This window comes from Rattus norvegicus, chromosome 9, assembly GCF_021556685.1.
Source record: "Rattus norvegicus strain SHRSP/BbbUtx chromosome 9, alternate assembly SHRSP_T2T, whole genome shotgun sequence".
Classification (NCBI taxonomy): Eukaryota; Metazoa; Chordata; class Mammalia; order Rodentia; family Muridae; genus Rattus; species Rattus norvegicus.
In genome coordinates this window covers 13,214,944-13,239,553 of record NC_141542.1, presented here as the reverse complement: position 1 = coordinate 13,239,553, position 24,610 = coordinate 13,214,944, and the positions used below count along the sequence as shown (strand labels likewise).

General features: G+C 39.6%; 1 protein-coding gene across 15 annotated transcripts; it reads left to right on the top strand.

The window, feature by feature from the left end:
• The first annotated feature begins 1,366 nt into the window (after nt 1-1,366).
• Nucleotides 1,367-24,045, top strand: LOC148003325 (sulfotransferase 1C2-like). Of its 15 annotated transcripts, none has more exons than XM_087568047.1 (10): nt 1,375-1,585; nt 7,209-7,282; nt 7,865-7,981; nt 10,759-10,936; nt 11,278-11,413; nt 15,881-15,978; nt 19,438-19,564; nt 19,997-20,091; nt 20,226-20,406; nt 22,019-24,045. In XM_087568047.1, the coding sequence occupies exons 4-10, from the start codon at nt 10,904-10,906 to the stop codon at nt 22,129-22,131; spliced, it is 783 nt and encodes a 260-aa protein (XP_087424173.1). In that variant the 5' UTR covers nt 1,375-1,585; nt 7,209-7,282; nt 7,865-7,981; nt 10,759-10,903; the 3' UTR covers nt 22,132-24,045. The 15 variants fall into 15 exon arrangements, with proteins under 15 accessions (XP_087424174.1, XP_087424173.1, XP_087424170.1 ...); XM_087568045.1 differs by having other exon boundaries at nt 1,454-1,585; nt 7,204-7,282; XM_087568052.1 differs by having other exon boundaries at nt 1,469-1,585; nt 7,204-7,282; nt 7,868-7,981.
• The last annotated feature ends 565 nt before the right edge of the window (nt 24,046-24,610 follow it).

The window sequence follows — 24,610 nt, the reverse complement described above, 5'->3', positions numbered from 1 at the left end:
GACTCTCTCTTTGTGTTGACTTTTCTTTGACCCCTTTCTTTACTCCTCTCCACTCACTGGAATCGGAAGTCCACCTCTGTTCTCTCCCCTGCTCAGTCATTGGCTGATCAGTTTTCATTGACAAATCAGAGAATAAATGGGGAGAAATAAGTATATATCAGCGAGACAGGAGATATTGGAATAAGCATTACAATGCCATGTCTGGATTACAAGAAGTTACGGGAGCAGAGAAATCAACATTTGAATACAGTCATGCCTATCTACTTAGTGTGTTGTGACTGATTTCACAGTAAATAGACAACTGCATACTTGCAAAGTTACCATATGATCGATCAGTAAATCATAACATATTTATCATATGATGCTGCCCAATATATACATCTGGTCTTTAATGTTAAGTTTAAAGTGTACCACAAAAACCATGTGCTAGAAACAATCATCCCACATTCATGCATGAATGCTATTTAGAAGGGTCCTTGAAAAGTAAATAGGATTGGGTGAGAATACATAAGGCAAGAACAAGAATGTTTCCTGTTCTTCACTGTGTGATACCTCTGCCTCAGAGGTCACAAGGTTCTCTATTCTTCATTTCTTGATAAATTACCTAGTCTAGGCTATTTTGTAATAGGAAGAGAAATCAAACTAAGACCCTGCTATGTAGAGGGTGCCACCACTGAAGGTTTTCAGGATAACCATGTTTACCAGCCAGTAAGTGCATCTGAATGGACAGAACCAAGGGAGCACATTGTCCTATTGCACATTCTTTTATCTTACCTGTCTCCAGAATTCCACTGTCTTTTACAGAAGCAGGAGATAGGACTATATACTCAACCCAGGAGTTTTGGGCCATTTCTCTTAAGATTTTGAGAGCGGTAACAACACATGCAGTGTCAAGTTTTAAAAATCTTAAGATTTTTAACACTTCTTTCTTTGAACACTCCTCCATGTCTGATACAGTTCCTAGTAATCAACCAATATTTAATGAATAAATGGCCATCATCACTAATTACTAGAACAATATCAGTATTTCTTTCCATCTTTTTATAGAATTCAAAGCCTCCTATTACCTGTTCATAGAATCTTTTGGCTTTCTAACTAGAACATGTTGCCAGAAGCTACTAGACATCACCAATATCCCCCTAAAGTCTCAAAAGACATAAGTGTAGTGCACTGTTCTCCCTCCCTTGAACAGAGGCCCTCAAGAAGAATGTTTCTGTCACTTTCCTCCCACATTGAGAATTAATTCAGCCTGCATGCTCTTTCCTCTAGAGGACAAAAGTCCAACCCTGATTTCAAACATATATGTGGCCAATACTATCAAAAGTAAACTTATTAATCATAATACAACATGGCAACACTGAGGGGTGATTTCCTGAAGAAAGCCACAGCATTCATGCCAAGATGTTCTGGTGCCTCCAGGATGGGGTCAAAGTGTGTGGATTCCTGTGCTGCCAGTTAACCTTGGATCAGGGAATTCACTAATCTGAAGGAGGACCTTTGGAAGAGACTGTTAGAAAAGCAAGACGTGCATCTGTTCTGCTTACTATCCTTAGACACACATACTGCTTGTGCTTAAACACTAACTGTAAGTAATTAAAGATAGCATATAGCACCGACTTTACTTAGTCCTTTAAATGAAATGCCATTAAACACTGAATAGAAAATATGCTGTTAGGCTGAAGAGATGGCTCAGCCATTAAAGGCTAGGCTAACAACCAAAAATGTAAGAAAATAGATTACACATTTTGAAAGATGAATAGGATTGTTGGCTCTTCAATTGACAAGGGCAAATTTCAAATGATGTTGGCTAACAAGAAAAGTTATTTTTCTTTAAAAGAAGTTGTTTAGAGTAATTTTCTTTTATGTTTGAGGGCTTTACCTGTGTCCACAGAAGCCAGAAGAGGGCATGGGTCCTGTGATTGGATTTACCAATTCTTGTAAGCCATTTCAAGTGTGAAATAGTTGCATGCAGTGTATGCAGAGACACCAAGACACAGGACTATCTACTACAGGGTAATTAACTGGCTTGATGATCTTGTACAGGTGTTATACCGGTAACCACATCTGCTCTGAGTTACTTGATTCTTGCACCAGCTGTGTCATTTCCAGAAGTCAGCATTTTATAGCTGTCCTCTATATCTGCTGGCTCATACACTCTTTTTCTATTTTGTGAGCAATTGGATAGTTCTTCTCTGAACTTGTGCTAAAATTCTGCAGTGAGTCCATCTGATCTTTGGCACTGGTTATTTGGGACATGTTTTATTTTTATTATTTCTCCAGTCTCATTACTAAGTTATGGATCTCTTTAGCTCATTTGTTTTTTATTGGTTTAATTTTGATATGTCAAGTGTTTCTAAAAATTCATCTGTTTCTTTCAGGTATTTTAGATTAGTGGAAAAGAGACTTAAAATATGTTCTTATACTTTTCTTAATTTCATTTATATGTTATAATATTTCCTTTTTCATTTCTCATTTTATTATTTGGGTCTGTAAAAACACACATGCACTTAGGCTTTCATTCAGGGCTTTCTACATGTGAGTTCTTTTTACTTTGCTTAGATTAACATAGAGTTTGCCAAAATATTTTCAGATGAAACTTTTAATTTAATGGATTCTTTGTAAACTTTTTTTTACTTCCATTTCATTAACTTTTGACCTCTTTTCATCTACTGGTTTGGGGTTTGGTTTGTTCAAGGCTTTTGGATGTATCATTAAGTTATTGATTTTTTGATCTCTCAATTAGATTTTCATTAAGCATTCAAAGCTGTAATATTTCATTGTGTTCAGATAGAATGCAGGAAGTTATTTCAATTTTCCTGTGTTTGTTGAAAGTCGCTTTTTGTTCTAATATACGGTGAATATTAGAGAGATTTCTTTGTCTCGTTGAGGAGAAAGTATAATTTTAATGTTCAGGTAGATGTGCTATAAGATATATTTTGTCCTTTTGTGTTGCGATTTCATTCAGTTCCAGTGTTTCTCTGTTTAGTTTGTGTCTGGACAACCTCTCAGTTTTTCACAATGGGATACTAAAGTCATCAAATGTCATTGTGGTGGTTAATCTGTGGATTTAGATCTAATAGACAGTATTTGTTTTATGAATTTGTGTTTAGTGCATTTATGGTTATAAATATTTACAGATTTTCTTTTCTAGAGGCTCCTTTACTCGAACAATGGGCTGTCAGGAGTGACTGAATATTTGAGGACTTTTACCATCTTTTCCCCTGGCTTCTAGCTGCCTGTTTCAACTGTGGCAAGCTGTATACCATTTCTGTTTTCTCATTTATTGGCGTCTGGTTGGTGTCCCACAGTTTGTTGTGTGTTAGAGGAAGCAAATAGAGCTGTTGGAGGGGTGTGTGTCACTTTAGTTCATCACTGTGACCATGAAGGAATCAGTTGTAATCAATGCTCACTAAATACATATGCCAGGTTATTAGAACCTATTGATTTATCTCTTTTGCATTCACCCTCAATACATAGCTGTTCAATTAGCAATATCACTCTTATATGGGATAAAGAGTCTAGAGTGACACTTTGAGTGTGAAAATAGTAGCATGCAACGTAGGATATCTCCACACAGATACTAGGACACAGGGTCTTCTGCTACAGGGCAATTGTGACTTGCGAGTCAACAAACAAAACCTCTTTAGAAAGGAGGTGGTAGAAGACATATCAGCCATGGAGGAATTACAGTATCAAAAGATGAGTTAAGCTTTAATTTCATGGCTAAAGCAAGTTTGGAAGTTGCCAGAAGAGATCTAGTAAGCTCAGTTTGATCTGAGGTTGCCAAGAACAACATCAAGGAATTTAATTTGCCTTCTTCATGCAAATATATATATATATATATATATATATATATATATATATATATCATGGGATGATGTGAGTATAAATAAATATATACATAGTTTCTTCGTCTAAACTTTTGTTCTGTCATTTCATATGTGTGCATCAATGAATATGTTCTGGAAAGAAAGGGAAAAAGCCAGCATTTGTAACTACTTAGTCTGTGCTGGGTCTGTCTTTCTCTCTCTCTTTATTTCTTTTTAAATTTTATTTTTCTTGGATATTTTATATATTTACATTCCAAATGTTATCCCCTTTCCCTCTCTCCCATACCTCCTCCCCCTGCTTCTATGAGCATGCTCCCTCTCTTACCCACCCACTCTAACCTCAGAGCCCTGGTTCCATGTTTTTAATCTAACAGTACTGATTGGAGGTAGTTAGCATGACTCACATTTTATAGATATAGAAAAGAAATCTCTAAGAAGGTTCCACTGGATACCTGAGACCATGCAGCCAGTATTTTAGTTTCTCCATTACTGAACCCAAGTCTGTTTACTTGCCAACAGAACAGGACCCAAGTAACTAAGACTAGCTCTTGTGGTAGAAGAAAAACAAAGATTCTTTAGACTCGTGTTCTGAAATATCTTTTTAAACTCACTCATGCTTTAAGCTTCTTTTTAATCACAGTCAAGGGGAGATTGGGAATTAGTTTACTTTGTGAATCCTGGTGGTTAATAATTTTTTAGTTTGGCACACCTTAGCATCACGAGTCTTAAAAGGTAAATGAGGTCATGGATGTAAGCCTCATGTGCCAGGTTTGAGTAACTTTATAAGGGCTGCACTCATCTAGGCACAGGGTGCTTTGAGCAAAAGGCTGAATGTGTCAGCTTTTGAGTTATTTTTCTTTTTGAACATAAGCATGGCAATACTCTTGTTTTTCCCACTTTAAACTCTATCAGACTGGAGAGGAAGAAGACCACGTAGCATGGGGACTCTGCAACAAAGCCAGGGCCTGCACATAGTGGGGAACAAGGTGGTCTTAGAGAGGGAGGAGCAGTGTGTTTGCCTCTGTGCATTTCTCTAAACAGCCTTGAGTCTGAAAGTACTTAAGGTAGTGGAGATTTATAGAACAGTGATCCCTAAACAGTGAGACTTACTTCCTCATTGGCCAGATGCCAAAGTTTGTTTCTTGTAGTCGTGACTCTGTTGATTAAAGCTCTAGCTGATCTCGTTGATTGCAGAGCATTTGAGATTGATTGCTAAAGGTTGGGTACATTTGGCATAGTAGAATTTGAGCCTCTGTGCTTGCCATATACCAGAAATACTTTCCTCCTTCCTCTAAATGTACCTTTGTACTTACCGAACACTGGGCAGTCCAGCTTTTAGACTGGTGAAAACTAGAGTTTGAAGGTAAGAACACAGCTTATCTGAAACATTTGGCATAACTTGTTGGTGTATGTTCTTAGTTCTCAGACATACAGGTGCTAATGTGTAAGTGGTGTAACTCAAGTCAGAAAGATCTTAAGTCTTAAGAAACCTAAGAAAAATAATAATAAAAAAAATCTGAAGCTAACATTGGCTGTGTTCAACTTAGAAATTCATGCAGACACCTTTCCACAATACCATCTCTATGTGCATACTGTACTTTTCCCTCACAAAGACTCCCCTCCTGTCAGCCATCTACACTGCTCTGGCTATGACTATTTCTTCACCACACTGGACCCTCTTTCGTCTAAGTCTGTGGACACCATTCAAGCTAGGCCTATAAAAGGAACTGGACCAGGTCTCCTGCTTAGGGAAGTTACTTATATAAGCAAGTAACCATAGCACTGTGGCATAAGATCTGGGAAGTTCTCATGTAAATTTAGATCCTCTTGCAGCTGAGGGTGGAGGACAGTTATGATTGCAAATCGTGTCTGGAGGACAGTGTGAGGACCTGTCTCAGAAAACAAGATGAAAGGTTAACTGTATGGAAAAGACTAGAGATTGTTTCACAAAGGAGGCCACAGGGACCTGGCCTCAGAGGACGAAAAGGAGCCTGCCTGGGAAAGTCTGTGTGTCTATCTGCCTTATTCTAAAAATAGCAGTGACCATAGCTGAGACCACCTATAAGTAGAAGCCCAAGGAAGCACTCTTTTTCTCTTCTAGCCTGCATGCTGTGGGCTGTCAGATGGCAGGTGTATTTCTACCTGTGTGCTCCTTGACCTTCTATGAGGTTATCAGAAGTAGAAAGTGTCATTCTCAGTATTTGATGTACCCAGTCTGCGAGGCACTGGTGCTCAGTAGCACAGGAAGCTGCTTTCAGTTCTTCCCCTGTGATCTCTGCTTCTGCTCAGCAGCAGAAGTGAGGTTTGTGCACACATCAAATTCCAATTCTGGGAACACATTCAAACTTGAGAATCTGATTTCAGCTGGGTGTCTGTGGCTTTTGTATCACTGTAAGATAAGGCATTCAGAAACCTCTATTCCTCCCCAACATTGTCAAGCTGGGCATGGTGCACACTGGGCAAACCTTTACTACAGAACTACACATCAGCCCCCACCTGACTCACTGTACATACTTCCATGGCCTCACTCAGCCCTCAAATCTACCTTTATACCACACAGACTCTATTAATGAGCTGGTCTCTGTCAACTGAAGATTTTCAGTCCTTACCTCAGGTCATAATTTTAAACTTATTTAAATTCAGTTACTTGTTTGGTCAAGTAACAAAGAAACACTAAGAGAAATGCATAATTTTCTTTATTTTCCAATGTTCAATGAAACAGCAGGTCTCTGAGCTTTAACTGATCATGCTATTCTGCTCAGTTTTAAAAAAAATTCCTACAAAAAAGTTCCAGATCAAGGTGTCTGTCAGTATGGTTTCTCAAGGCCTTTTCCTCTGCTTGCAGGGGGCCTTCTTTTACTATGTCCACACATGTTGTTCCCTGTGTACATCCCTTGGTATTTCTCTGTATGTCTAAATCTCTTCTAAGAAGAACCCTAGTATGATAGAATTGGAGCCTCATCTCAACTTAATGACATCATCAGGGCCCTGTCTCAAACTGTCACATTTTAAAGTAAGAAGATTAGAGCTCAACATGTGAATGTGGAGGCACACAGTTCAGTCCATCATATCCACCAATGCTTTTGCAATATTAGTTTATGCAAATAGTTTGCACTTGCTCACAAATTGAGCAATTTAAAATGATGCAACAAGACGTGGTAGTATGTATCTGGAATCGCAGCATTTTGGAGGCAGAGGCAGAGGCAGAGGCAGAGGCAGTGGCAGAGGCAGAGGCAGAGGCAGAGGCAGAGGCAGAGGCAGAGGCAGAGACAGAGGCAGAGGCAGAGGGATACTTGCAATTTTGTTTAGAAAAACAAAGGATGAATTAATTAACTCAAATTTTTTCCTTTATTCTTATTTTGTTTTGTGCCAGCCTAGGTCTGCTTCTGCCCTTGAGGTATCCAGGTACCATTGTGCACTGAGCAGGACTGAAAAGAAAAAAGTTTATTCTGGTAGGTGGATTTCACAGGGTGTCAGTCGGAGTGAATGCAAAGGGATAAATAGCCTTCTTTAGTGATGGTTTTCAGTGAAATAGCTCTCTCTTATTGGGGGTATTAAGGGGTATATATAAACCTTGGTGTGTAGGTAGGAGTTTTCATAGTGAGGGTATATTACTGGCTGGTGTTCATATGTTGGGAATGTTCCTTTACCTGTGGAGGACTATTTGATTCCTGAACATATCCTTACAGGGAAAGAGGGAGGTTAATCTCTAATTTTGCCATGACTACCTCAAGGGTTGCAAAAGTGGGGATCATAGGGTTTATGTGCACAGGGCATGCACACCCAGAGCAAGGAGGAAAACAGTCCAACTCCTGCTGGTGTCAGGATGAGATTTTCAAGGCTTCGACACATCAAACTTACTCTTGCTCTGGATTGGCTCCCTTGGTTGCATGGCATTCCAGATTCATAGGTTTAGTGCTTTGAAACAGTATTACTGTAACCTAGACTGGCCTCAAAGTCACACTCTTTCTGCTAGCTTCCCTCATATTGCTTGCCATCATAGCCTACTGATTGTTTTAACTGTTTTTGGTCAGAAGTTTGAGCAGATTACAGCGGCTGGGTGAAATGAAGTTTTGCACACCAAGAGGCTAGGGGAAAGCATCCCTCCTCAGTTCATCTGCTGAACATCAGCCTTCTGTTCTGTTGTGCAGGTAAAGGACTGAGGATGCTGCCTCCAATTTATCCTCAGCTTCTAAAGGCCGTGAAATCTATTCCCTTTTGTCTATGAGCTGGTAGTGGGAACTGCATCATCAGTATACTTAGAGAACTCCCATATCCACCACCAAAGTTCTATTGGAGTTCAAAATGAGAATGTGTTTGGGAACTGTTATATTGAATACCTAAATTTACATTTGAAAAGGACACTGTAGACTTGCAGACTTGTGCTCTCATGTTGCCAAGAGGGGAATGTGCTAGTAGAGATTTGTCTCTACAACCTCTCAGTTCCGGAGGCCATATTAGGCTTCCTATCTTAATAGATATTTGGTCATTCAAAGATTTCTGGTGGGGTTGAAGACTGATTACAGTCTCATAGCCTATCAGGCTGTTTAACTCTGAAAATACATATTTTTTGTATAGTTATCTATACTATACAAGCTAGCCAAGATATAATATAGATTTTAAGCCTTTCTTAAGCTGGAATGGATAACTAAATGTTCTGTTTAACTAAACAAGTGATGGACTGTGTGTTGAGTATATCATATGCTTTATAAATTTTAGAATGGTAATAATTGTACTCAATTTATATATAAGTGAAAAGGCTTTTTAACTGGACAAAAAGGGATAAATGTTGTGGTTTGCCCTGGAGTTATCTGTATTTTGATGCTAACTCCACTGCCCCAAGGACAGCTGTCTAGTCATGTACTCAGGAATCAGGTGACTTCAGTAGAAACTTCTCCCCATTGCCTGTCATTGGAGGAGAAGGAAGGATGGGTGGGAGAGAAGTTTGAAGGAAGAGGAGGAGACAGGAACAGAAAGAGAAGTGGAGAGGGAGAGAGAGAGAAGCGCTGGCAGGACAATGGACGCTGATGTAAAGATCTCACTCTGTGTATTTACAGATTGTTATTAATGTTCCTAAGGGATGGATGGTACTGGGCTTTGTATGTTTAGGTGGGCAATTATATCTTACCAATTGGCTCAAAGAAAAAAAAAAGAAAAGGACAAAAATACATTTTGTAATAACAATTTTTGTATTAGTTTTCTTTGTGAATATGGACTTATTGCATGGGCATCTTAAATTTCATGGACACTTGTAACTTAGAAGCAATTTTTAAAGAAGTTTTATGAGATTAGTAGACAGATACTAGCTGAGGTCTTTATCAAACCATTGATTTAGAATCTTGTAAGCCTTCTTATGTTTAGAGGAATGAATATTACTTATGCTAAACCTGTGATGTGGATTAAAAGTGAAGGGGGAATTTAGGGAAGGACCTAACATAGAATGTATGTTAGAAATGTCAGTGCTCCAAACCAAGTGAGTGAGCTTACACTTGCCACTTCAGAACCAAGGAGACTGGAGCAGGAGGATTGTACATTCAAGGCTACAGAATGAGCAATGGGCAACCCTGGGATATGTAGAGACCCTATCTACTCTTACCTTAAAAGAAAAGAAAGGGGAGATGGCAATACTTTATCTTCCTCTGCTGAAGCTGATTATATCACATCTCAGAGTTTTATGGGAAGTACACCCTCTCTGCAATACTACAACTGTAGCTGCTGCTTATATTGGAAATGTTTTCAAGTAAAACCGGGTCTTCATTTTCTAAAAGCCCTGCATCCATTCCAGAGAACTCAGCTTTCTCTGGGAACCTGTCATCCTGATATTTGGTCTGGCCAGCCTGGACAGTCTTTGTTTCTCTCACTCATTGTAGTTTTCTTTACACAATTACTAGCAATTATTCACTGTTACACTTTCCATAAATATTCTTTCCCTCTAATGTTCTAGGCCTCAAATTATATAAGAACTAAAAACAAGTTGCTTATAATAAATAAAATAGTGGTGCTCACTATTGTAGCAGTCACTGAACATTACCTTGCTATCCCTCTGAGCAGCAGTGATAGATGTGCTTTGAAACTCAAATAGCCACTTACTCTTGAGTATTAGAAGATCATTCATCCCTTCTATTCATATATTTGTAAGTTTCTAGGTATAGCAACCAACAACAAACAGTGGAACAATGTGTCTCTTTCTGAAAAAAAGACATAAAGTAGACTGTAAGTGCATGAGAAGATATTCATTAGTAGTCATGAAGGAAAAGCAAAACAAATCTATTGGGATGGAGATTTAAGGGAGATACATGTCAGTGATTCGAGAGTACTATATACTACTGGTAGACTTCTTAAATGATACAGCCACTGGAGGAAAGTTCTATGACAATTTCTCAAAAATGAGAACATACTATATGGCATATCTGCATTGAGTTATGAACCCAAAAATATGAATGTAGAAGCTTAGATATTTGTACATTTTTTATTGTACAATAGTTGAAAGGAGGTACTCCAAGTGCCCATGGACAAAGAAATGGATAAACAAACCACACTACAAGCAGGCATGCAATAAAAGTTAGCATTAATTGGGAAGAAAATCTGATGGCATGCCACAATACAGCCGATCCTTAAGAATATTCAACTAAATAAATTAGCTATTCACAAGAGGACAAAATGAACTTAGTCTAAAGCATCTAGAGTTTAAGGAGATAAAAAGGAAAATAGTGGTAGCCAGGCACTGAGATTTAGCAGCAGTGGGCTCCTAGCTTCCATCTAGAAAAGTAAAATGTTTTCAGGAGATTCAAGGTGATGGTAGACAAAGAACAGCAGGAATATTATTAATGCTACTGAGCCATCCACTTATGATACTTAAGAGTCATTTTCATGTTGTGTATGCTTTATCACAGTACTTTAAGAATTCCATTCTGATCTTTTCTCACAGGGACTAAACCTTCTTCCCTGAGACATCATGGCCCTGGCCCCAGAATTGAGCAGACAGACAAAACTGAAAGAGGTCGCAGGGATCCGACTGCAGGCTCCAACTGTTGACAACTGGAGTCAGATTCAGACCTTCAAGGCGAAGCCAGATGACCTCCTCATCTGTACTTACCCTAAATCAGGTAACCTGGTAGAGTAGTAGCCCCAGCCTCATCCTCTGAGCTATCTGAACTTCTCACCTAAGTTAGAACTACCTACAATGAGAAGCTGGCTCTTTTTGTCCCACAATGGGTGCTACTTCACATGTCTTATCCCTGGGATCTTGAAGCTTAGTCTCTTGTACCATTCATTTTTCTTGGGAAGAGGTGAGATTTGTCTCTACTCTTTTACCTTTCCCAGAGATCCAAAGTATTTCTTCTATAGCTAACAAGATCCTGGTTAGAACAGAAGGTAAAGCCAACATCTGCATCCACACCCGTTCATTAGTATGTTTGAAGAATAATCTTCTAACTCAATCTTTAAGGTCTTCCCAGGGACAACATGGATTCAAGAAATTGTCGACATGATTGAGCAGAATGGGGATGTAGAGAAGTGCCAGAGGACCATCATTCAACACCGACACCCTTTTATTGAGTGGGCTCGGCCACCCCAACCATCAGGTAAGAGACCCTGATTCCATATATGTTCCTCTCCTGTCTAATCTCTGTCCTTGTCCCTTCATCTTCTCTTTTTCTTTCCTATCCTGTCTCTCTCCCTCCCCCTAGTTGCTATTTGGAACAGCATCATGCTGTATATTAGGCTGGCCTTGAACTCACTGAGATTCTCCTCTTCTGCCTCCTGAGTGTTGGGTTAAATGTATATGCCACCCCTTCCAGATCCATTTTTTTTCTGTATTTCTACCAAATGTGAATCAGCAAGGAAGATAGATGCATATGAAGGCAAAATTCTGCCTAATGTTCTCATTATACCTTTGCTCTGGTCATGTGTAACTGCAGAATAGAGGAAGGAACAGAAATCTACTCATCAGCAGCTCACAGCCATCTGCTTTCAGTACTTTACCTTTCATAACCAAGTGGTTTCTGGACAGTGTCTTATGATTCAAAACACACACACACGCACACAAACACACGCATGCACACACACATACACACATATACACACATACACATATATACATGCACACAAACATACACACACACATGCACACACATACACAGGCATATTAATACACACACATACACATGCACATACATACATATACACACACACACGAGGAGGCAATTACTTTGTTCAATTGAAAAGCTATTTTCCCCGTGACGTTAACTGAACATTTTTCTTTTCATACATAGTTTCTAGTCTTGAGATTTCCTTGCTAAACATAATCCCTTATTGTTGTGAAATCAACCTTACTCAAGTTCTTAGTTCAAGAGCAATATGTGGCCAGACTCTTCACCAAAATATAATATAATAACCTCCAGCCCATCTCTCCATAGAGCAGTTCTGCAACCTCATGAGTGGGCCTCCATTCTCTACTCTTTTGGCACTGCGCTCTTCCAAATTTTCCCCAGATTGTCTGTGAAGCTTTGCTTACAGCATTTTAGGGCTTTTAAGCTTGATGTTCAAATTTCAGGACACATTATGAATCTGTCATGAAGCTCATCACAATTAGTCTATAGTTAGAAGCAGAGACAGATGCTAATGTGTTGCTCACCTTTTTTCTATTTAGTTTAATTTCCCATTGGGCTGCCAATCTGTGGGTGAACCTTTCTGGAAACCGCATTATGGATATACACACCCAGAGATACAGTTCATAGTCCAGTCAAGTTGACAATGGAAAGTAAGCATTATACCTTGTTACCTTCCAGACCTCATATCATAGAAGTAAGGTGGAACGTAAGTTTACACCATGCCCTCCCGCTGTATGTTTATAGTTAAATGCCACTTATTATCAGTCACAATTCTAGTTTTTTAAAAGTATCTCTGTTCCTTGTTTGGCAGGATTTCCGATTATTCGTATAAGAGAATCTTTACCATTTTCTGTGGATCACAGTCCAGATTCAAATGTGCCGCCTAACAGAATGATTTCATGCAATCTTTGAAGCAATGCAGGACTAATTCTCTAACCTCTCCACTGCCATTATTTGAAGAGCCTGATTGCTAGATTAAAGGAAAGACCTTAGGGACAGTCTGCAATATCTTTATTTCATCTTACTCCAGTTTGTCTCAAAGATTCACAGAGAAAGTCCCTACAAGAGTTGTAAATAGAAGTGCAAACATCACAAACCATGTATCAGAAAGGATGTAATAGAAGAAACATCACTGCACAGAACCGGAGAGATGTTTTTGATATGACAGGAAGGGAGGTGGAAAGAGTCTGCTCACTGTTTCTGATCAGCTCTGGCTCAAAAGGACAAATTTGGTTATTCTTGGCTTCCAGGTCATTATCCTCAAAATGATAGAGTGAATTCCTTGAGGTTCCAATAAGAGACTTCAGGTTTGGGTGTTGAGAGGGAAACTAAGAGGAGTTTCCTTAGAGATGTAAGTCTTGTTAGGAGAATTGTTAACCCCATGGTCATACAGATAGACAGCAGCATGAAAGGGCACTGATGAGAATCCAAGCAACATGGTAAAATGTGGGAAGTCCATTCTTATAGGTCTCAGAGAAATTGGGGGGTTTCATGAACTCAGGCTGACTAATTCCTATACAGAAGCAAAAGGAGGAGGAGGAGGAGGAGGAGCAGGAGTAGGAGGAGGAGAAGGAGGAGGAGGAATAATCCCAGGGTAGGAATGTAGAACTCCAGTGATGTGTGTGGGACACATCTATTGAAGTTGAACATGCTACACAGGTGTGGGATGTGTTGTCATTAGTGGCTTTCTGTTCTCCTTGGGTCTGGTAGTTTGGGCATCTAAATTTTCTTTTTTTTTTCTTTTTTTCTGGCTGTGTCTCTCAGGAGCGATCTACATCCGGCTCCTGTCAGCCTGCACTTCTGTGCTTCATCCATCTTGTCTAATTGGGTGGCTGTATATGTATGGGCCACATGTGGGGCAGGCTCTGAATGGGTGTTCCTTCAGTCTCTGTTTTAATCTTTGCCTCTCTCTTCCCTGCCAAGGGTATTCTTGTTCCCCTTTTAAAGAAGGAGTGAAGCATTCACATTTTGATCATCCGTCTTGAGTTTCATTTGTTCTAGGCATCTAGGGTAATTCAAGCATTTGGGCTAATAGCCAGTTATCAATGAGTGCATACCATGTGTGTTTTTCTGTGATTGGGTTACCTCACTCAGGATGATATTTTCCAGTTCCAAACATTTGTCTATGAATTTCATAAAGACATTGTTTTTGATAGCTGAGTAATATTCCATTGTGTAGATGTACCACATTTTCTGTATCCATTCCTCTGTTGAAGGGCATCTGGGTTCTTTCCAGCTTCTGACTATTATAAATAAGGCTGCAATGAACATAGTGGAGCACGTGTCTGTTTTATAGGTTGGGGCGGCATCTTTTGGGTATATGCCCAAGAGAGGTATAGCTGGATCCTCAGGCAGTTCAATGTCCAATTTTCTGAGGATCCTCCAGACTGATTTCCAGAATGGTTGTACCAGTATGCAATCCCACCAACAATGGAGGAGTGTTCCTCTTTCTCCACATCCTCGCCAGCATCTGCTGTCACCTGAGTTTTTGATCTTAGCCATTCTCACTGGTGTGAGGTGAAATCTCAGGGTTGTTTTGATTTGCATTTCCCTTATGACTAAAGATGTTGAACATTTCTTTAGGTGTTTCTCAGCCATTCGGCATTCCTCAGCTGTGAATTCTTTGTTTAGCTCTGAATCCCATTTTTTAATAGGGTTATTTGTCTCCCTGCGGTCTAACTTCTTGAGTTCTTTGTATATTTTGGATATAAGGCCTCTATCTGTTGTAGGATTGGTAAAGATCTTTTCCCAATCTGTTGGTTGCCGTTTTGTCCTAACCACACTGTCCTTTGCCTTAGAGAAGCTTTGCAGTTTTTTGAGATCCCATTTGTCGATTCTTGATCTTAGAGCGTAAGCCATTGGTGTTTTGTTAAGGAAATTTTTTCCAGTGCCCATGTGTTCCAGATGCTTCCCTAGTTTTTCTTCTATTAGTTTGAGTGTGTCTGATTTGATATGGAGGTCCTTGATCCACTTGGACTTAAGCTTTGTACAGGGTGATAAGCATGGATCGATCTGCATTCTTCTCCATGTTGACCTCTAGTTGAACCAGCACCATTTGCTGAAAATGCTGTCTTTTTTCCATTTGATGGTTTTGGCTCCTTTGTCAAAAATCAAGTGCCCATAGGTGTGTGGGTTCATTTCTGGGTCTTCAATTCTGTTCCATTGTTCTATCTGTCTGTCTCTGTACCAATACCATGCAGTTTTTATCACTATTGCTCTGTAATACTGCTTGAGTTCAGGGACAGTGATTCCCCCGAAGTCCTTTTATTGTTGAGGATAGTTTTAGCTCTCCTGGGTTTTTTGTTATCCCAGATGAATTTGCATATTGTTCTGTCTAACTCTTTGAAGAATTGGATTGGTATTTTGATGGGGATTGCATTGAATCTGTTGATCACTTTTGGTAAAATGGCCATTTTTACAATATTAATCCTGCCAATCCATGAGCATGGGAGATCTTTCCATCTTCTGAGGTCTTCTTCAATTTCTTTCTTCAGTGTTTTGAAGTTCTTATTGTACAAATCTTTTACCTGCTTGGTTAAAGTCACACCGAGGTACTTTATATTATTTGGGTCTATTATGAAGGGTGTCGTTTCCCTAATTTCTTTCTCAGCTTGATTCTCTTTTGTGTAGAGGAAGGCTACTGATTTATTTGAGTTAATTTTATACCCAGCCACTTTGCTGAAGTTGTTTATCAGCTTTAGTAGTTCTCTGGTGGAACTTTTGGGATCACTTATATAAACTATCATATCATCTGCAAATAGTGATATTTTGACTTCTTCTTTTCTGATCTGTATCCCCTTGATCTCCTTTTGTTGTCTGATTGCTCTGGCTAGAACTTCAAGAACTATATTGAATAAGTAGGGAGAGAGTGGGCAGCCTGGAGTGGATGTTCTCATGTGCTGAGCAGACTGTGCAATCATCTCCTGAATTGTGTTACAGGTGTGGACAAAGCCAATGCGATGCCAGCTCCAAGGATATTAAGGACCCATCTTCCCACTCAGCTGCTCCCACCGTCTTTCTGGACAAACAACTGTAAGGTAAGACAGTAGCAGTTCCTATCGGGACTGGAGCAGGGAGCCCAGGGCCTCAGCCCTTCACAGCCTGAGTGAGTATAGCTTCCTTAGCAGTACGCTGTACCTCTGAGACCTCATACTGTGCAGTAAAGTCAAACACCATGCTAGATTTAGTAGAGTGGTTCCCCAGAGGCTTTCAAATGTGATGTGAAGGCCGAGGGCAGACTGAGGTACTGGGGATCATGTGTTCTTCAGTGAAGCAGACTGGGAGTGGGGAACGGGAACCATAGGCTGTAGGCTATAGGAGGGCTTATGGAGTGGAGCACAAAGAAGACTGAGCAGATCAAGTGCAAAGGACTGATGTTCAAAGGGTAAATCCCAGTGGAGCTGCAAAGGAGGCTTGGATGGAGCCTCAGAAGCCTCCAGGCTGCTGTCACTCTTTCTAGGATTATGTCATGTGTCCCAATGTCTTGTCTATTGTGTTCCTGACACATTGAGGGTGTTGGACCATGGTAGGAGTATACCATGGGTATACCAAGGAGTATGCCAAGGGTACAGTAATCGTGCAGTGAGTGGAGCTGAGATTCAAGGATGAGGCAATGGCTTTTCTAAGAATAATCTTTTTCTTTTTTAAATGGAAATAGTGAAAGAAAGATAAAAAGGGACTGGAGAAATGGGCTCAGTGCTTAAGAGCATTGACTGTTCTTCCAGACGACAGAGGTTCAGATATTAGCTCACAACTGTCTGAAACTTCAGTACTAGGGGATATGATGCCCTCTTCTGGTTTGGATGGGTACTGCTTGCACATGGGTCATGATCATAGAAGCAGGCAACGCATCAATATAAATAAAACCATCGCATAATTTAAGCTTTAAGGATTGTTTTGAAAGGACTAAAGTATTTCTAGATAGCAGAAATATTGTTGGAGCTCCTACAATCAAATGACTGTGTATTGTCTGTAAAGGTGGGTGAGGAATGCCAATTCTATTCCTGGCATTACTGGGACCAGCTATCATGAAATCACTGAGGAATACCTCTTGATATTATCTGAGATCAAATAAGCTGAGGAAATTCCCAAGTTACAAAAAATAAAACTGAAATAAAATTAAGAAAAGCAGAATTATCATGGACCTGTGCAGTGGTATTTGATCCCCTGGATAATTCAGCAACATTAGCTTTAATGTTTGCACAGGGATTGAAACAGAACATACACAAGGAGATAAGAGAATGAGGAGAGAGCTTTGGTATCATGGGTCATCATCTTCCATGTATATGTAGGTGGAGGAGTTGAGCTCTGTGGTACAGAGAATAGTCTTCAATGGGTATATTTTCAGTTTTGAATGAGTGAGGTTATTAAGTATATAAAACAAGCCAAAGAAAAATAAATAGCAAGCAGCATGCAGATGAAAGGATGGAGTTAGAGAGATAGACAGACAGACAAACAACAAATCAGGTCCTCAAGCAGAAATTGCCTGGACAAGCCCTCTTGAATCTGACACTTTGTGTTCCCAGCACTTAGATTCCCAGGCAGAGCATAGTGTGTCCCTGGGCACGGCTTCCAGGTCAAGGAACAAATCACAGTAGAAAGATAATATTACAAAGGGAGGACTCACAAACATCTAGCAAAAACTACTGATGAATCTCCATTGGGATAGCCAGTCAGTTTACTCATAAAATACCCAGGCTGAGCAGAGTATTCCTCCAAGTAAAGGACTGGTAGGAAAGAGATAACATCAGGAGATCCTGTGCTCACACCATTTTCAAGAAACTGAGGAAGTTTAAGTATCAGCTGGAGTTTCACACTGAGGTTTCTCTCTATGGCTAAGGTTTCCAAGAGCTGATCTAGCATCTCTTTCCCAGTGGGCTAAACAAAGTTTCACCTGTAGGAAATAGTTCAACTTCCAGATGATCTCAGTAACAGAAGCAATTTACTCTTCTCTCCCCTCCTTGTAACAGAGTTAGTGGAATAGTCTCTCCCCAGATAAGGGATCTTGGAGAACACTTAGAACTACATGCTTGGTGTTGAAATGTGTGTATAGTAACCCAACTTCTGGAAACAGCTTGTCAGTGAGTTCAAACAACAGAAGGCAATTTACCAATATAATGTACATTGTGGGTCGTAAAGGAGACCATGGGTAGTTTCTGGATAGTCTTTTGTCACCCCTCAAAGGTTTTAAAGATTAATTCCCGCTTTTTGCCCTGTTCAGGACACTACAAGCTCATACAAGTCAGCTAAGATGACCCCAGTACCAAAAACAAGAGTATACTCAACAGAAATACACATGATCTTTTCTGAAGAGTCATCTCAGCGCAGACCCCCAGATTACCACTGTGATAATGATCATACATTGCAACATACATACATACATACATACATACATACATACGTACACACAACATACATAAGGGAAGAGAGCTTCATAAGGGTGTCTGCCAAAGAAGAGTCAGAGTTGGCCCCCAAAAACTTCTGACAAACCTGTTGTATGCAAAAATAAAAAAATGTTAATGCTGTATAAAATAGATCATTGTATTGTAAATGACATAAGGAAAGAAGGTGTGACTTTGAGTCAAATCATCAAATAAAGAAATGGTGTTTTATAATTGTATAAACACATATATATTATATATCATATACATTATAAATATTATGCATATTTAATGATTTATATATAAAACACTGAATGTTAAGAACCAGAAGTAGCCTAACTCTCAGACTGTGTGCATCTGGATAGAGAAATGTAAGAACTTGGAAAGGGGATGAATGAGGACTGAGGAAATGTGAGAGTCCTGTGTTGTGACTGGAAGCCACATCCATGAAAAGGAAAGAAGAAATTCATAAAACGTCAGTCAATACTGAGGTGAAAGACAACCTGAGTACAAAGTGCAAGAATCAATAAATAAATAAATAAATAAATAAATAAATAAATAAATAAATAAATAAATAAACTGAAACTTTAGAAAATTCTTTCCATTGGAGCGCAGAAGCATTTGGATTTGGAGGAAACATGGGTTAGATCTCTAGCAAGGTGAAAAAGTCTCCCAAAAGGGTCCTTATTCAAACGCACCTGGCATTTGTTTATTCTGTGTAGAAACACACAGTTTTGAAAGTGACCATCATGGAAGAAAGTTTGTGCTCATAGCAAGTAGGATCCATGGTGCTGCTCCACATCGAAACACCAGGTGGAGTGATTGCTTTCCCAGAAATCAGGCTGAGGTTTCTGGAAGGCTCAGTGGCTCTGTAGTTGATTCAGAGTATCTAGAGGAAGAGTTTGCCCCTGATAACAAAAGGGAAATCAAGAACTGAGATAAATTTCAATGAGTTAGGACTGGGCTGGGAGTATCATAATTGGTGACATTGCTCTAGGCTGAGTCTTGGTGCCAGGGCAGGAGAGTTGAGCATTCCCCAAGAGGACTCAGCCAGAGTGAGAACCCAGAACTTTTCATGTTCATGTTCCTTTAACTCACCTCTCTTCTTCTCCAAAGTTCCTTTATGTGGCTCGAAATGCCAAAGACTGCATGGTTTCCTACTACCACTTCTACAGGATGAGCCAGGTGCTCCCCGATCCAGGCACCTGGAATGAGTATTTTGAAACCTTCATCAATGGAAAAGGTAAATAAAAATGCATTGTCCCTCTGTGGTTTTACCCCGATTAGGCTGAGCTGAGAGAACAACCCCTGACAGTTGATCCCCCAGAGTTTCCTGTGCCTCCTATTTAAAGGCCTTTTATTCCGGGATTCCTGGCCTATAGACTTTCCTCAGCCTGTGTGACCCTGTTATAAGATGAGGGTGCAAGTGATTGTGCATAATCAACATGAAGCCACTTTAATTCTCATATTAAAGCAAAACCTCCAATACTGATAGAAACTACGTGACCTCAGAATTGAGCAGCTCAGTGACCCTGGAAATATCTAATACAGAATTTTTTCTTCTCTGATGTACCTGAAGCCAGAAAAAAGAAAAAAAGAAAGAAAGAAAAAGGAAAGTCAAACTTTCCTGACTTGGAAGGTTTGTGTCCATGAAAACAATTCTTGTTTTTCACAGTAAGTTGGGGATCTTGGTTTGACCATGTGAAAGGATGGTGGGAAATTCGAGACAGATACCAGATTCTCTTTCTCTTCTATGAAGATATGAAGAGGGTAAGTAAATCACTGCTTCAGCTCCAGGGACAGGGAAGCTGCTTTAGGAATGTGGTTCTGACAGGGATGTCTGGAAAAATGTGATAGTGTGAAAACTCTTTTCCAGTCCAACTCAATGCTACCCTCACTCACAGGACCCAAAGCCTGAAATCCAGAAGGTAATGCAGTTCATGGGCAAGAATTTGGATGAAGAGGTCGTGGATAAAATAGTCCTGGAGACATCGTTTGAGAAAATGAAAGAGAATCCTATGACAAATCGTTCTACAGTCCCCAAGTCTGTCCTGGACCAGTCCATTTCCCCTTTCATGAGAAAAGGTCTGTGGGGCTTATTTATCTCTAATTCTGAGCCAGTCCCTCTCCAATCCACATATTGTGATTCTAAGAAAGCTAGAGATTTGTTCCTAGTGTACAAGAAGCTCTACAAAGCAAGTCTTACAGATAACTAAGACAGACTCCCCTTGGTGCACACCTCCTTGGGATCCCTGCCTGCGGTTAGACTCATCAGATCTGACATCTAGTTTGATTCTGTCTCCAAATCATGACTCATGACACTTTCAGGACTTTCAGCATGTATTACTGAGACCCAGGCCCTTATTACTTCCTAGATTTTGAAAGAAAAAAAATCTGATTGTCCCTCATGATTCACTTTTAAGAGGAAAACGTTTTTTTTTAAAGTTAGTGTACTCAATAACTTTTTAAAACTCAATAGTTTGATGATTTCATACAGATCCTCAGTAAACCCACTTTCCAAATGTTAGGTACAGAATGAAACCCATCCCACTGTCTCATTGACACATGCATTTTTTCCCACAGCAGTGCAACCAGCACTGAGGTTTACACATTTCTCCAGAACATCTTTTGTCTTCCTTTTAGCACATGAATTAATTCATTTCATTCCTCTTGCAGTATACCAAGTGTTCAGGCCCTGAAACAAATCAAACTGTTCTATCTCTTTTCTTTATTAATCCTGGTGAGAATTTGACAAGTAGCTTTTTCCCAGCCCATCCATGTCCACCCTTCTTTGGATTCACTTGCGTTTGTTTCTTTGCTTGCTTTGGCCATAAAAACACAAATACAGATACCATGACATTAATCTGTTAATTACAATATAAACTGTGGTTATATTATACACTTTTGTATATAATGAATAAGAGCTATCTCTCCAGCGAAAGAAACACAGATCTCAAACATCACTGTTTGTACATGTTTGTACATGTGTTATAGACATACTATTACTTTTCCAATCATTTCTCTAATTATAGAAACTATAAATACTATGTTTACATTATAGGATCAATGCTACAATGAACATTTTTGTTCATCAAATTGCATAATTTCCACAAGAATCATAGGAATTCCAAAGATGTACTCTTCATAAAATCAATTCACAGAAATTAACTCTACACTTCAATAAATTTTCTAAACAAATAAAACTATTCAATTAGCATCTGAATCAAAGAAGCAATGAATTTCATCACCTTGAGCAATTTCGTGTGATATCTTTTGCCTGCAGTCACTTCCTACAGAGATAAATGTTCTCATTTTTCACTATAGGTTGATTTAGCTTGCTTTTAGATTATGTATAGATGGAATATCACAATATGTATTTTATTATGTCCAGGGTCTTTGGCCATTATAACATTTTAAGCTCCTCTGGTATGATTATATGTCTACTATTTGTTCATTTTTATAACTATGACTATCTAGTATATGTAAGCCAGATCACCTTGAATTAATCAACCACTTAATTTAGAAGCTGGTGCCCCTCCCAAAGACAAATAGGGGTCCTTTTCAGACAGGAGAAGTAAGGTGATGTGGAATTAGATTCCTGTTATGACAGCTCCATTGTGGTCCCTCCACCCTCCAGTCAGGGACACAAAGTCTGTCAATCAGAGACTGATGTTCTTGTCTGGGCTTTGTATTTCAGGAACTGTGGGTGATTGGAAAAACCACTTTACTGTAGCTCAGAATGACAGGTTTGATGAAATCTATAAGCAAAAGATGGGCGGAACCTCTCTAAACTTCTGCATGGAACTCTGATCAAGAAGGACATCTAAGACAGGAGTCTGTCTGCAAGCCTCAATTCAGCCAAAGGAAGCTCTGAAAGCAACCTGTAAAGGCCAAGGATTGTGGCTCCTACTCTGTGATAACTAACATCACATTACCATTCATAAAAGCATCATGTTTAGTATATACTTCCTCCACACTTCAGTACAAATCAGTAACACAGCTTAACGAGCTAGTAAATAAACACATAAATAAAACTCTAGTAGTATACATTTTATGATGACATTCTTCTAGAAGGTATAACCAGGATACTAACTCTGAAACACACATCAATAGTGATCATCTAAATTAAAGTACATGAAATCCTAAAGTCCTTCCTGTTCAGTCTGTTTTGCCTGATTACAATGGGAAGAGTCAACATGTTGCAACTTGTTGCAATGTGTTTAAGGGAGCGGGTTCTGTGGGAGGAAAGTGAGGGAAGAACTTCAAGGAGATGTCAGAAATCCAAGTCTTAGTAAAGGGAATCCTATTTCTAGGTCATAAAGAAACAGACAGAAGACATGAAGGTGGCCTTTGGAAGCACAAATTGTTTCTGGACAAGAGCAGAATGGAGGCTTGATGCTCAGTGTGGAGCCAGTTGATTTTTGATCTCCTGTCATCTCTTCTGAGGAACAGCTTGTACTTTTGCCCACTTTAGCAGAGTCCATCTGCATTTGCTTGCCAGCATACTTCCTTCCACCTCCCACTCGCTCCATGTCTTGGGCATCCTTTTACTCCCAGTAACCAGGCAATATGGAGAACACAGCATGTTGCACGACTGAATGATGGCTGGGAAGACAGAAAGGCAAACATGTTTTGGGTCTCAGCACTTACCCTGTCACTTTAGTTGCAGACGTCAGCACTGCTAAGCTGAGATCAGCAGGAGCAGCCTGTGGCATGAGCAGGATATATATGTGAGCTCAGGGTACCTAGCATGAGCTAGAATGACATTTCCTTTCAATCACTCAAATGTACACTTTCTCCTAAATGTCGAGGACGTGGGCACAGCATGTGTTACTGCCAGCAAGAGCCATTAGAATGTGTGGTAGAAGTTAGTGGGTGGAAGCTAAGAAACGGAATGTGACCTAGAAGAGAAGGAGTGCTCCTGGCCCTTGCTTTTTCTTTCCCTTGTTTCTTGGCCATGAAAAATTCAATAATATGAGGTGGGCAGTTTTGCTCTGTCATTTAATTCCATGATGATATTCTATCCATCTGACCATGGAATGTAAATTCCAAAAACAAAAGCTAAAATAAAGCTTTTGTCTTTATAACTTGCTTATCCCAGATACTCATTAAAGTGAAAGGAAGCTCAACAACCCATTCCCAACGATGTGGCTATAAAATGCTGAAAAACATCTGTAATTTTGTTGAACTTATAAGCAACTGTTTGGTTACTGCTAAAATCTAACTATATGTGCATAGATAATTGACAACTTCTATGATATAAAAGATGTTTATATCCTGATTGGATTGTAAATTTTTATTGTTTTCTTCTATGTCTTCACATGTGTATTGAAGTAATTCAGTTTCTGTAAGTAATTTGTCTGTTCTTACAATCCAAACCAAATAGAAGTTCCTATACCTTCCTCCTTTCAAGGTTAAGTTCATAACATCCCAGAGTCGCTCCAGCGTATTTAAGGCACAGCTTGTGTCTTCAGCCAGGTGCTGTTTAACAGTAAATTTGGGGTAAATTGTTGAAACTTGTTGGTGATGAACTTAAGCCTCTATTGGCTTTGTCTTGCTTGGAGTTTACATTTCTACTCAGAATTGAAAATAACAGTAACTTGTAAAGTTGTTCAAAATTGTAAAACATATAATGTTAGTTTAGTAAGTGTAAGATAATTTACCCACTGGTAATTTTAACTATTACTTTTGGAGCAAAGAATGAATAAAGTAAATGAAATATTACATCTGATGTATAGCTAAGTAATTGCTAGTAATTGACTTGTTTTTTTCATTATTTTTTCACTTTACAACCCAATATTAGCTCAACACCCCCTTACACTGTTCCTCCCCCCACTTTCCCTTCACTTTCTTCTCTGATCAGAGGGAGTCCCTCCCTGGGTATCACCAAACCCTGGTACATAAAGTCACTGCAGTACTAGGCGTATGGTCTCCCACTGATGCCAGACTAGGTGCCCCAGTTACGTGTGAATGGTATGTACAGGCAGGCAAAAGGTTCAGAAGCAGCCCTCACTCCAGTTGTTGGGGGACACCCATGAAGACCAAGCTGCAGATCATCCACGTATTTGCACAAGGCTTAGGTCTAGCCCATGCTTGCTCTTTTCTTGGTTGTTAATTCTCAGGAAGCTTCCAAGGGTCCAGGTCAGTTGCTTCTGTTGGTCTTCCTCTGAAGTTTCTATTCTCTGCCCATCCCATCTTTCCAACAACTGCTCCACAAAAACTCTTCAATCTCGGGCTGGAGAGATGGCTCAGCGGTTAAGAGCGCCCGACTGCTCTTCCAGAGGTCATG

Excerpts from the sequence above, each read along its gene's own strand:
- LOC148003325 (XM_087568038.1), top strand. The coding sequence starts at position 10,786 with ATGGCCCTGGCCCCAGAATTGAGCAGACAGACAAAACTGAAAGAGGTC. Across the intron at positions 11,414-15,880 it reads TCGGCCACCCCAACCATCAG|GTGTGGACAAAGCCAATGCG; the intron begins GTAAGAGACCCT and ends ATTGTGTTACAG. Across the intron at positions 19,565-19,996 it reads AACCTTCATCAATGGAAAAG|TAAGTTGGGGATCTTGGTTT; the intron begins GTAAATAAAAAT and ends TGTTTTTCACAG.